Source organism: Belonocnema kinseyi, chromosome 3 (assembly GCF_010883055.1).
Source record: "Belonocnema kinseyi isolate 2016_QV_RU_SX_M_011 chromosome 3, B_treatae_v1, whole genome shotgun sequence".
Lineage (NCBI taxonomy): Eukaryota > Metazoa > Arthropoda > Insecta > Hymenoptera > Cynipidae > Belonocnema > Belonocnema kinseyi.
In genome coordinates this window covers 88,398,305-88,412,236 of record NC_046659.1, presented here as the reverse complement: position 1 = coordinate 88,412,236, position 13,932 = coordinate 88,398,305, and the positions used below count along the sequence as shown (strand labels likewise).

Genomic DNA, 13,932 nt, shown 5'->3' with positions numbered 1-13,932 from the left:
TATCTAGTGAAAAAGACATCGATACCACATTTTTAAATTTAGCAATAGATTCCTCGTTAGAGAAAACCTAACCATATTTATTTTTATAAAAATACAGAATTACAGGTCCATTGATGAGTGGAAAATCACAAAGTCATCGAGAAATTCACAGAGGCAGAAGCGAGAAACGAGAAGTAAGCTTCGTGGAACCAACTCAAAGGACTAGGAGTTTAACTAGAGAAGAGGGTTATTCTAGAGAAGGTCCAGTAGAACGGTCTGTGTCGTCGCAACGTCTTACATCTAGTCAAGGAAGACCTTCAAGAGCTGACAGTAGAGTTACGTTTGGTTTAGACACTGTATATCCAGTAGAGGAAATGCAAACTCCTCCACCAAGGCATAAATCAAAGGACCAAATAAATACGGAGGAAAATAAAATAAATAAACTGGTAAGTCCTATAGTCTCTATTTTTCCACTTATATAACCCAAATGATACAAAATATAATTTTTTTCCAGGCAATAGATCCGCGGGAGGGTAAAGCTAATTTAGAACCTGTCAAACAGTCAACATCGGTGGTAGTTACACCTACCTTTAATGACTCGGGTGGTCTATCACCAGTCCCTCAATCGAGATCTGGAACAATTTCTTTCTCTAAGGAAAAAAGTCTAGTTCCACCTAAGCCTCCTAGGCTTCACGATCCACGAAAACAAGCACCTTCAGCTCAACCAGATCGAACTCATCTCAGTCCCCCCAGAACTGCGCATTCCACTCTGCAAAGAGAAGATCGTTTTAATGACCCTGCATCTCAAAAGGAACCAAAAAAACTCGAACTGAAGGGAGATTTTTCAGATTCTGAACCTGCTTCTTTAGGAGAGGATGATGAGAATATACATGGCAGCTCGGAGTTCATGTTGGTCTTGTATCCTGAAAGGGAAGGAGATCGAGAACAAGGAAGAATTTTAGACAATACTCCAGTTGAGTACATTACGAGCACCGAACAAACAGGTACGGGAAAAGTGCATTTTTCTATTCGACCCTTAAAAAAATGATTCTTGTTTTATATTAAATTAACGTTTTGATTTCAGACATGAACCACACGAAGTCACAAATCTCTGAAAGTGAAGAAGAGGACTTAGTTCCACCGCCGATGTCTCTTTCTTTGCCCGAGTTGTTTAGTACTGATCATCAGGTTGTTGAAATCATGCGTGAAGCAGTCAGTTCTACCGAACTTCTACATGAACGTGCTATGGAGCGTTTTTATCGTGCAGTGGCTGTTGAAGAAGCAGTTGATGAAGCTAAGCGTAAAGCTCGAAAGGAAAGAGCAGCAAGTGAATCCAGGTCTAGAAAAGATTCAACATATACAGATACTACCGATAGATATGCACTTTTTGAACACAGGACATCCATCCGTAGAAAACTTTCCAATTCTGGTGCTCATGCTGCATCCTGGCTAGCAAAAAGGGATCATAGAAGATCTAGCGATAGTCAAACAAACACACTTCGCGTGCCTTTCAGACTACCAGCTGCTGCTGCTTTGCAGGATGTTGCTTCTGATCCTAATCTTGCTTCACAAGGTATGTCGACTTCAAAGATGGAACCGTGGACTGCAGCTGACGATGCTAAACAACTGCGCAGGTGGCACGATTCAGGAATGAATCTCTCAATGAAGCAAACGACTTCCGCAAGGGTTGAAACACATATCGGTGGTATAGAGAGTACTTGGAAGGAAGGCAGTGAAACGATGAAGGAGTATCACTTAGAGACAGTGGAGACCCAAAGTGTAGAAACTTCAATTGCATCCTCCGAAGAGGAAAGTAGTTATGAGGATTTAAGGCAATTCAGGGCCCGAATTATGGCCATTCCTGTTGTTAATGAAGAGGATACTTACCATCCAAGAGGGAGACCAGTTCCTCACGTTAGTCCAGAACCACCACCTCCGGTACCTCCTCACAGAATTCCTATCCTAGACATCACACCTGCAGATACAATACAATATTCTATTTCTTCTCCACCTATTTCGCCGACCAATATTGTACCTAAATCAATATTGAAGAAACGGGTCGAAATAGAAGTAGTACCAGTGAACAAATTTGGTAGACCAATTCCACCCGAGAAGCCTATTGAAATGGTACGGCCACATACAGATCAGGGATCAGTAAACCTTAGAAATAAATCTTTATTAAACCTTCCAGATCCTACAACAGACATGATACTTTCCGAGTCTGACATCGATAATGAGAACGTTATCTCGGCAGCAGAAGTTGCTAGAAATCGTAGAAGACCACCAAAACAATTATCCAAGGCTTCTGTAACTTCCTCTGATGGCGAAGAGGAGAAAGAGGAAGAAAAAATGGCTGTAGTCAGTCACTATACCGAAATTGTTAAAGAATACTCAATGAATCATAGTCCATTCCCTCCTCGTCGAGTGGTGACACCTACTTATTCTCAAAACCAAGACCAGTTGCAAAATAAAGAGGATTCGGAAAAATACAAAAGTTTTGTGAAGAGTACTGTTCGTCCTTTTTCCCCACCTAGAGCGAAAAGTGATTATTCGTCTGACGAAAAATGCAACATAAAGGCCGTTGTCCGTACATTTTCCCCACCTAGAGGAAGAGATTATTCTTCCGATGAAAGAAGTAATGAGAGGGCATATGTTGCTCGTACTTTTTCGCCACCTAGAGGAAGAGGTGATTATTCTTCTGATGAAAAAAAGAACGAGAAGACACTTTCTGCTCGTACTTTTTCACCACCTAGAGGAAGAGGTGATTATCTTACTGATGAAAAAAGTAACGAGAATAAACTTTCTGCTCGTACTTTTTCACCACCTAGAGGAAAGTGTGATTATTCTTCTGACGAAAAAACTGATACGTCGAAGAATATTGTTCATCGAAAGAAGATGGATGAAGGGAAAGAATATGAAAAAACTCGACAACATAGATCCAGAAAAAATAGCGCCCGATCAAGAAGTACCACACCATCGAAATCGGAGAAAGACACCAAGAAACGAAGTAGACCTTCTTCTAGACATGAATCACCTACTTCAAGGTCTAGGAATGTTTCTTCTGAAAGAAAAAATTCTTCAAGATCAACTTCGAAAAATAGAAAGGCTGCATCTGCTGAAAACAGTAGGAAATCTGTTGAGCGATCAACTGCTGGACGCAAATCGAGTCGCCCGTCATCACGATCTAGTTCTAGAGACCGGATCCGTGCAGATACCCCTACGGAAGCTAAAATGGAACGTCTTCATCGTGCCCTTGAAGAAAAGAAGTATCGTTCAAGAAGGTCCTCTAGGCATGAGAGAGAAAGTAGTCACAATGAAAATATAAACTATAGTGCCAATTCTAATCATGAGCTGGCAATTGAAGCCGAGAAGAACGTTAGGTCAACGGTCAGTTACGTTACTGATGTGATTTTACTGATGGCAGCTGTCTATGTCTACCTATTCAAACGAGAAATTTTAGCAATTCCCATTATCGGTCTTCTTCTCTACCGACGAATACAACAGGGAATCTGGAATCTTCTTCCCAAATGGTTGCGCGGTCCTAAACGTTAATTTACTTTCTAATTTATGATGATTGTTTATGAGAAAGTTGAACTGAAATTATAGAACTGCTTGAGACTTGGTGTTAAAATGTAAATATTGGGAAACTACCCCTAGTCCTAGTCAATTTTTCAACCTTTTATGAAGTTTTGTTTCTACTTTACAAATTTATTACCTTCGAAAATGGTTTATTTCGTTTTTTACGAAGAAATATGTCTGATTATTGGTTTACATTAACAATTGTAATTATAGGAAATCAAGAACCAAAGAAAGAAATATATAAGTGAAATAATATTTATGTCTTATTAAACATTCCTTTTCGTTTCGTCATCCTAAAGTGGAAATCAGCAAAACAAGTTTTCTTTTGTATACATCCTAATACGAACATGCAGACGGAGACGAAGAATGATGGAATTCCAATCTGCAAATTAGGTTTAAATATATAAATCCCATCTAGACCACTCTGATTCAGAATTAGTTCCTCATTCCTTCTTGTCCATTTCTCCGGCTTTCCGCTCCCATGTACGTCTAGGTATGGCCATAAAATATCTCAAAGAATGAGTGTACCAGGCCCGACGAATTACGTCAGGTCAAATCGGCGCATGCCTTCTTGTGCGCCGCTCTAAAACGACTAAAATCTGAGGAGAAGAAACGGAATCGTCGAACGTAGTGACGATTTTAGACCAGAGCTCTCGCTTGCAGTTCTCCTACCATCAGATTTCGTGGTGCAGGGTGTGCGGCGGTTCGAAAGTTTCGGGGAAAAGAGAGAAAGATAAACTTAGAGAAAGACGGAACGAAAGGAAGTTTTCGCCACGCGAAAAACGGGTAGTGTCGGGAGTTATGTCAAAGCCAGAAAGAATCGTCAATCAAATTACCTGACGGAATGACTCTAACAGGTAAGCCATAACCGGGAAATGAATAATTCCCTTCCACCTTTCGGAATTCCATGCTTATTGGTACCGGTACCAAATAAAAATCCAAGGTCGAGAGCTTAAAGTAAGATGTTCAATTAATTCTTTATTGAAATTGACAATTTTAAACTTCCAAATACTTACTTGCCAAATTTGCAGATCTGGCAATACATTTTTCATCGTCATAAGATAGAAATAGTAGAGGATTTGCTAAATGAACGAATCCCTGGAATGTTGTAATAGACTTTTTCGTCTTGAATATAGAATAATTTTACGCGTGGGAAATTTAACATGCATATGCTACACCATTTTAGAGTGCCTAAAGAACGAATTATTCTAAATGAAAAGGTCTATAAAGGTTTTTCTCTTTTTTGAATCCGTCGAAACACGTAGACGAGGGTCGGTTGCTCTGAACTTGGGAGTGTACTTGAAGAATATTCTGAGAGTTGGCTAGTCTTTATAAACACAGTTGCATAAACAAGGAAAATGATTGTTTCGTAAATAAAATGTTAAGTACGAAGTATTCAATACTTTACCCGCTGATAGTGTATTCTAGTGAACTGTCATCGCCCTAAAGAGCTTCTGGGTTAAAAATAGAAGATACGTCTGAAGTCTGACGTGCGCTGACAGAATGGTTCATTATCGATAAACTTTTAATGACCGAAGTATTTTCTGGATCTGGAAATTCAAGGATATTTAAGAATTCCCTTCTCCGTTTTTTGTCTTTAAATGCGGTATAGTCGTCTTTAAGAAGAAAAATAAAAGAAAAGAAGGTTTGAACGCGCTTGAGTCTCGATTCTTATAGACGATCATTTAAGGCGGTATTTTTAGAAAGCCGGTTAGTCGAACTTAAAGAAAACTTCATTGCGGTTTGAATCGCGTTCCTGCTTTTCCAAACATGCACTCTAGGAAAGTGTTTTTTGAAGGATTAGAAAATGAAAAGTATTTTATAATTGCATTCTTGCAGATCATTCGTCCGGAGCCGAAGCATCGCTATGGGACGAGGAACAGGAAATAAAAGCAAACAGTCGATCGGAGGAGGACATCATAATTTCGGTGAAATTGCGATCTGCCGAAGTTTGCAAGGATCTTCAGTTCGAACTGTACGTAAATTAAAAATGTTTAGCCTTGTCATTAAATTCGGTCAGTTGGCTTGTAGATTTTGTGTGCCTTCGAAAGTCGTAAATATGTTCTGTCTGGTTAAAATTAAATATACTAAAGTTGAATATTGCAACTATGGTAGTTAGAGTGTGGACAGTGGAATACCGAAAAACTATGTCACTAGAATTAAACTTCAACTGAGAAACTATCTGTAAAAAAGAGAGAAGTTTCTAACTTCAAATTCCTTTCTACCAAGTCATAATATTTTTGGCACAGCCAAGTTTAATGCTTTTCTTTGCTCGATTAGTTTTGTGATTAATCTTGAATAAAATCTCTATAGTTTCACATTTTTCGGACATCTCTATCCAGGAGTATGAGGACACTTAAAAAAATAAGCGTCAAATAAACCTCTACATTTTTTTGTGACAAATAGAGATTGAATTAGCGAGTTACAAAAACCTGCCTAATTTCTGATTTTTCCCAATTTTCGAGATTCAACTTCAACTCCAATCAAAATCTATATAGGTAAAATCTATAGGTTAAACGAAACGTCAAGATATATTAAAATAATGGTAAAAGTATGAAAGCGACGCAAAATTAACCTTAAAATCTCCTTTTTAAAATTAGCCCAAGAAATTGTAACCATATTTCATGTATTCCCAATTATCATAAAAAATGATGAGCCATACGCAAGATGAAAATCGGTCAGTCAAGTGGCGATTAGATCTCATTAGGGTGGTCCGAAAATTCGACTTTCGGTTTTTTATGATCGATCGCTCCCCAATGTGTTTATTTTTCAGAAAAAGAAATTTTCTAGTATCGTTTTGATCGTTCAAAACGATACTAATCAAATTAAATTAACTTTTTATAAATTAAAGTTTGGTCACCTCTTTAGGATTGTTAAGTGAATAATTCCCACTTAATCAATTCAAAGGTTTACACCGCAACCCTCTTATAATGTCGCCGGCAATGCCCCAAAAAATGCAAAATACCAATTTTATGTCTAATTCATGCTACATGCCGTATTTTTCCTAAATTAATTATGTTCATTCAATAAATAACAAGTTTAAAAGTAGTTTTTAAAATTAATTATCATTTATTTTAACAGTAATTACTTGTTAGAAACAAAAAACTTTTTTTCGGCTGTAAAGTGTGAAAAGTTATTATTTTTCGGGATACATGATACAGTTGATGAATTTCAAGGATGATATTTCTAACTTAACAGATTTGATAATTATTTTAATATTTTTTTATATATTTAAACAATTGCTTGTCTGTTAAGCACAAGGAGTTTTTTTGGAGTTAACAACACAATTATTTAATATTAAAAACGATATTTTTCGTTTAGGATATTATGAAATTGTTTAAACAATTGTCATGTGTTGAGCAAATTTTTTCATCCTGTAAATCGTGAACAGTTATTATTTTCTGAAATGAATAGCTAAAAGTGAAACATGAAAAATTAGGGTATATAACTTCTGACATAAGAAAATACTATATGATAAACGACATTGTGTGAAATTAAAAAACAAACAAACAAGAATTTGCTCCACATCGCAAGTGGATGATTATTATTAATTGTGTACATCATTTCGAAACTGTCTTTCACAATAAATTTCACTCTTAATATTTATTAACTGCTTCATTAATTCCATAAAATAGTAACTTCTAAATTTGCAAGGGTAAACCATTGTTTAAACAACGGAAAATTGTTAAAATAATTGTTTAACGTCTTAAAAAAACATCAGTGTTAGCATTCATTAACTGCGCTAATAATTACAGAAAGTAAAAACTTATTATGATTCACATGAAAAAAATTATTTAAATAATTGCCAAATATCGATAAAAAATATATTATCCTCAAGATTTTATACTTGTGTCAATAATTTGAAAAAATAATATATTTTTACGATTCACATGGAAAAAATGGTTCAAACAAATAATAATTGTTTGAACAATTCAAAATTAGTTAGAAAATATTCGGAAACTTTTCACTTATCAAAAAAAATCAAATAAAAAAAACTAAGACCGAAAAAAAATTGAAACAAATACCGTCTTTAGCATAAATTTGTCATAAAAGTGCTACTTTGCATTTTTGGGACATTTGCTATCCAGCTGGTCAAACGTTCAATCACAAAAATTAGTAACAAGCACTTCTTTGTCCATTCTTTCGAACCCCGAGCTTTTTCTATTTATAGTGGATGTTAATTTCTCAAGCTTGGGGGCACATATTAATGTTGGCCGACTTGAAAAAATAGGAATATCTATTGCCGAAAAACGAACAAATTGAGGGGGGATTGATCACTAGAAATCAAAATTTTAATTTTTACAGGTATAAATTTAGCGTCCTTTACTCCATAGTCTCCTTTTCCCTGTGCGATTTTTGTCTTGCCCATGTCTTATCATTTGTTATTCAACAAGTAAACATTTTAACAGTTCCTTGGGTTCACTTTGAAAAAGAGATTTTTAAGCTTATTGCGTCGTACTTGTAAGTTTCTACCATTATTATTTGCACGAAGTGACTATATGTTTTTAATCAGATGTTTTTTAGGTGCCCTCAAAATTCTGAACGGTACTGTATATCTTGAATCGTCTTTGGAATAAGTAGCCTATAAAAACGTACTGTTTGCCGCGAAATATTGTTTTTAAAAGAGCTTACATATAACATTGGCCACCAATTTGTCCTAATTCCCGTGAAACCATCTTGCGTGCCAAGCATCATCAGAGGGTGTTTATTTCAAGCCACCGTAGATTTAATTATGCGAGGTCGAAATTATTCTGGTCATGTCATTTCGTCGAGTCTGTCTTCAATGCCAGGGACGTGAGCGATCATTGCATTTTCCCATTTCCCTGTGTCCGGTTTAAACCACGTGGATCTTTGCTATATACGAGTGGTACACCAGTGCCTCTTGAGAGTGGGACATCAGTACCTCTTCTAAGAGGTACTGATGCACCACTCTCATATAGGAAAGGCTGAAAGTAACAACCTTTCTCAATATTTTTGAATGCATTAATGTACATACAAAAGAGAGAAGAGACTTGAAGGAGCGCATGCTTGGGATTTTCAAAGTTTGGGCGAATCACAGTTACGCGGACAGACACTGACTACGAAAGAAGGTCGAGACGCCTTCCAAAGCGGCTAAATTCGACTCAAGTCCGCCGGTTGAACGGGGTTCGAGGAAAAATCAAAACAATTTGAACTTTCAATATTGAACGTGCCAAAATTTTGCAAATTTTTTAAAAATGGGTTATTAATTAGGACTATGCAATAGAGATGGTCGACATTTTTTTTATGATCGAGAGCCACTACCCCTTTCCACAATTTGTTCGTTTTCCGGAAAAAGAAATTCCATCTTTTTTTTAACGGTCAACATTAATCCGTCCCCCCGGTTTTTTTAATTAACATCGAGTGTTAAATGGAAAAGGCTCGATTTTTGAAAAAAATGGAAGAAATATGTACTTTTTATTAACTTTCAATCAATGAAAATTTAGTTACCTTAAGGTGACCATCCGTCCGGATTTCGCTGGGCATGTCTTCATTTCAGGGCTTGTGTGAGTTATCCTACAGGATTTTTTACTTTGTCTGGGTTTTTATTCGGATTTTTCAAATCATAAATTTTTGTTTTTCAGTCAACCTTTGGACCTTTTTTTACAAAATGTTATCATTCAATACTATATAACGATTTCTTCGTCAATTTACAAAATAAAGTACTATTAAACATTCCTACTATTCGAAAAATATATGTGTGTGTTTTTGTTATAATGATTAGAATGCATCAGGGTTCAAAAATAAAAATATACAATGTTAAGTGTTGATAAAATTGAATGAAACAGTTAATTAAATAAATCTCTTTTTTATTTAATCCTTTGTATTCTACTGTGCTTTACACTTTCCTATTTCCCCACTATTTGGTCCTTCTTTGTACTCTTTTTCAAACTTTTATGTCCTGCTTTTTCCTCTTCTTTAAACAAATTTTTATCCAGCTTTGTCCTCATTTTTCAAAGCTTTTTGTCCTACTTTTCGGAAATCAATTATGGTTACCCAAGCTGTGTACAATTTATGTTAAAGGCCATATTTGGGGAATTTTTTCAATATGGATTACTTTTATTCAATCATTTACAACTTTTTAAAGAATTTTTAAAGAATTTTTTCCCCTTGTAAATCGTGAAAAAATATTATTTTCCGGAATTAATCACACAATTAAAGCAAGTTAACTGTAATATTTTTATGACAATGTTTGGAAATTTGAGCAATTTTCATTTATCTAAACAATTTTTTGCCTTGAAATTTTGAAAATTTACTTCTTGCTTTAATTAATAACGTATCGAATGAATGTTGAGAGTGATATTTGTTCTGAAAGGCAGTTTTTAAATATTTGAACAATTTTCGTTTGTTTAAGCAAATATTTTCCCAATAAATCGTAAAAATTTCCTTTTTTCTTGAATAAATGATGCAGCTAATGAATATTAGGAGTAATGTTCTTAGCGAAAAGCTTGTTGCAATTATTTAAACAATAATTAATAATATAGTTGGACCTTATATAGGAAAGGTGCTCTCTAAATTTGAATCAGTGAAATTTCAATATTCTTATCGATTGTATTCTATGAGATTAAGTGAGGAGAAAATTTTAATGTATAACGAAAAATAATTGTTTGAGGAAATTATGGTAATGGTATACTATTGAAACTTCTTCAATTTATAACATTTGGATTTGTAAACTCTAGACTTTGATCACCAAAATTATCAAAATTTTAGAGTTGATTTTTCTACATTTTTAAAAATGAAAAATCTCCAATTCAAACATTAAAACTAAAGAATTTTCTATATTTAGGCTTAAAAATTGCACCACATATTTAAAAAAATGATTTCAAACTTACATTGTTTTAAACAATAAACATTTTTAATTCATCGATCCGCAACTGCACACTTAAAAAATTGAAGAATTTTTAATTGCAGAATTGAAGAATTTTAATTGTTAAATCTTTAAAATTTAACTATTGAAAAAAATCGTTTAAAATCCATACCTTTAAAAATCAAATCTCAACAATTTAATAATTCTCAAATTTAAAAAAATGTTCAATTCTAGCTCTTCAAAATTGTAAATATTTGAAATTGAAAAGCTTGTATTACTGACAATTTTAAATTAAAAATTATACAAGTTTTAAGTTCTGGAAGTAAAAATTGTGTAATTTTGATGATTTACATTTTCAATTTTTTCAATTTTGAAAATTTAGAATTGGAAAATCTTGACTTTTGATCTTTAAAATTTTCTAAATTTAAAAAATTTGTATTGATACGTCTTTAAAATTGCAGAATCTCCAATTTCTAATATTATAAAATTGAAAAGTTTTAATTATAAATCTTTGAAATTGAACTATTTATTACGTTTACCAAATATTTTGTCAAAATCATTTAACTTTATATTTTCAACAAACATTCTAATGTTTTTAGATATTTTTACTTTCAATTTAATCTGTTGTCAAATCTAGCAATGTAGACGATGAAATCTGAGATTTTTCACTTCAATACATCTTTGAAAATTGAACAGTTTTCAATTATAAATCAACAAAGTTGTATTATTCTAGAGACATTCAAAAATACATATCTCTTTCATGCACATTCAGAATTTTAGAATCTGGGATTAAAAATGTCTAAGAAAGGCCCATTTAGAAAGACGTACAAAACTTCATATTGTCAAACTATAAATATGCAAAATGGTACAAGTTGGCTTTCCTCAAATCTTTTATGAAATCACTTTTAATATTTTTAACATCTGTCGTCAAATCAAGAAAAGCAGATGACTAAATCTGAGGTTTTATTTAGTAAATAATCTAAAGCCAAGCAACATACAAATATGTTATATCATTTTGGGAGTAGTCATAATTTTATTAACTCTAAAAAGGACTTTGTTTTCATAGATGTTTTATTGAGATGAATTCAAAAATATCAAAATACTAATTTTATTATTACCATTATTATTATTATTATCATATTTATTGAAATTACTGAATTTCACCGTTTTACTAAAATTTTAAACACATAAAAGTTTTATATGGTTAATATGAAAAAAATATTATGCAATATTATCAATGGACCTCCATCTTCCACCAAAAGATATTACGTAATTTATGGATGGCCCCTGTGGACACTAATTGCAAAAGGTTAGCTAATTCGTTTCTTTTTTTCTTTTCTGTACAATTAATATTTATTTATAAATTAATTATACCCTGTTACTTGTTATACGGTTTCAACGCAATAAGTTAATGAAGAAAAAAAGAAAATTAAGTTAAACTCCTTTCTCAGTTTTTCCTACCATGTTTTTATACCATGCATGGCTAAACACAATAAATAAACGAACGATTGTGAATGCAAACACTCTTCATAGCTTTTTCATAAAATTGATTTATTTGGAAATTTAGCAAAATTCGATCACCGTAAATTGAGGCGCAGTCACAATTTACTTGAAAAGGATGTAACTTGGGACGCGCATAATTTCAGATGAACTGGTATATCATTAAATAGGTATCCATGAAGAATAAAAATATCAATCTGATCGATGATACAAGTAAAATAAATTGATTCTGTATCTTTTTATGACTTAAATCGATTAAGCAATCGTGACTTCATAAACGTTTCTATCCTCGAAAAATGAGCCTAAAATCATACCGAAAATGCATTCGCTAGATTAAGTAAAGTGAATCTTCTTCCACTTGATAAACAAACATCTGACACAAGTGCAATTTTTTCAGATAGAAATTAAAAATGAAACTCATCAGCCATTTGACTAAACAAGTCACGATCAAAATTAGAACTACCCTACATTCTCTCTTACCAGTAAGTGCAAAAGCCTCGTTCTGCTTAGGGTCCATGCATAAATAACTACGCAATCGCTTTTTTGGAAGGAGGGTGGATGGGAGTGGGTCAGAAAAATCTTACGATCTGTTACATGAAGGGGGGTTAATTAATAAAGTTACGTAATACTTTAAGCAAATCAAACTCATAAGAAATCCATATTTTCAAAATTATACTATTTCGTTAAAGTTTATTAATTACAATAAAGGATTGTGATAGCTAAGAATCGGAACCTTTTAGGTTGGACCCGCTCCGAACCCGTACCCAAAAAAAAGTCTTCTTGGCCCGGGGTCGGACTGGACCCTTGCTGGACCATTTAGGTCCCTGGACCCACTTCAAATTAATGGTTCCGGTCTCTCGTAATAGCCTTGCAAAGACATCAACCTCGGTATAGTGAAATCAGTATTTCAATTTTTTTGAAGGTTTTCAGTAGCTTATTCGAATTTTCAATACAAATTTAGACACGCTTCGAAAATTATATTTTTCGAAAAAGAAAAAAATCGAAATGTACATCAAACCGGCTTGATTTCCTCAGATCACTACAATGGTTAAAATGAAAACTACTTCTTTTTTTGTGGAAGGAATGGGTTAAAAAGTCGAATTGAATCTTTGAAATTGAGGCTATTCGAATTAATCGAATTTCGAAGATTCGTCTTAACCTATCTATTTAATTTTTTTCCATCATTTTGTAGAAAACAAAATATATAAAAATACAGTCTTTTTAATAATTTTTTAAATTACGATCACTCCAAAAATTATTCAACACTTTTTATGTTTACACGGCTTTAAACTTCTTTTGTGATCTACGTTTTTTTAGATTTCACGACAGACTAAATAGGAAGTAAAAATTTTAAAAGCCTTCAGTAAAATTGGATGATTTTAAAAATAAACAGTCCAAAGTTTTCAAAGTTCAATCTTTCAAAACTTGCAGAATTTTTAATTGTAACACTTAAAACTTGCACAAATATTTCTTGGAGATTTAAAAAATTAAAAATTCCTAAACTCTAAGGTTTTATGAATGAACTTCTTACAGTTTTGAAGTGTTACAACAAAAAATTTTGAGTTTTGAATATATAGAATTACACAGGCCCACAAAAAAAACAAAAGTGTCTGTGTGATGAAAAGGCAGAAAATCGCGACTTTGAAAGAACTATGAAAGATGATGAGAAAGCAGCATGGTCTAGTTTTAAAGATGTATCAACAAAATTTTTGAGTAACACTAAAGACGTAAATTACAAAACTATTGTAAAAAAAATGGTACGCAACTTTGAAAAACTGGGCTGCCTAATGAACTTGAAGCTTCATTTCCTTGATTCACATATTGATCAATTTCCTGAGAACAACGGGGACTTTAGTGAAGAGCAAGGACAAAGGTTTCACCAAGACTTGAAGGAATTTGAACGCAGATTTCAAGGACGATGGGGTATAAATATGTTGGCAGATTACTGTATTAGCGAAAATTCTACAAACTCAATTGATTAACCCATTAAAACTCTAAGGCACTTCTTAAAAGAAGCTAAAAATATTATAATGGAGTTCATGAATATC

General features: G+C 33.4%; 1 protein-coding gene across 4 annotated transcripts in view; it reads left to right on the top strand.

Annotated features, from left to right (window-relative positions):
* Nucleotides 1–13,932, top strand: part of LOC117168779 (titin homolog) — a 126,593-nt gene that overhangs the window by 2,855 nt on the left and 109,806 nt on the right. For 2 of the 4 annotated variants that reach the window (XM_033354563.1, XM_033354566.1), the window contains exons 1-2: nt 4,200–4,415; nt 5,398–5,533. In XM_033354563.1, coding sequence (XP_033210454.1) covers nt 4,403–4,415; nt 5,398–5,533 — 149 coding nt within the window. In that variant the 5' untranslated portion in view covers nt 4,200–4,402. Of the gene's footprint in view, nt 1–97; nt 426–493; nt 984–1,063; nt 3,527–4,198; nt 4,416–5,397; nt 5,534–13,932 lie in introns of those variants that run through there. The other 2 variants (XM_033354567.1, XM_033354565.1) reach the window with 2 other exon arrangements.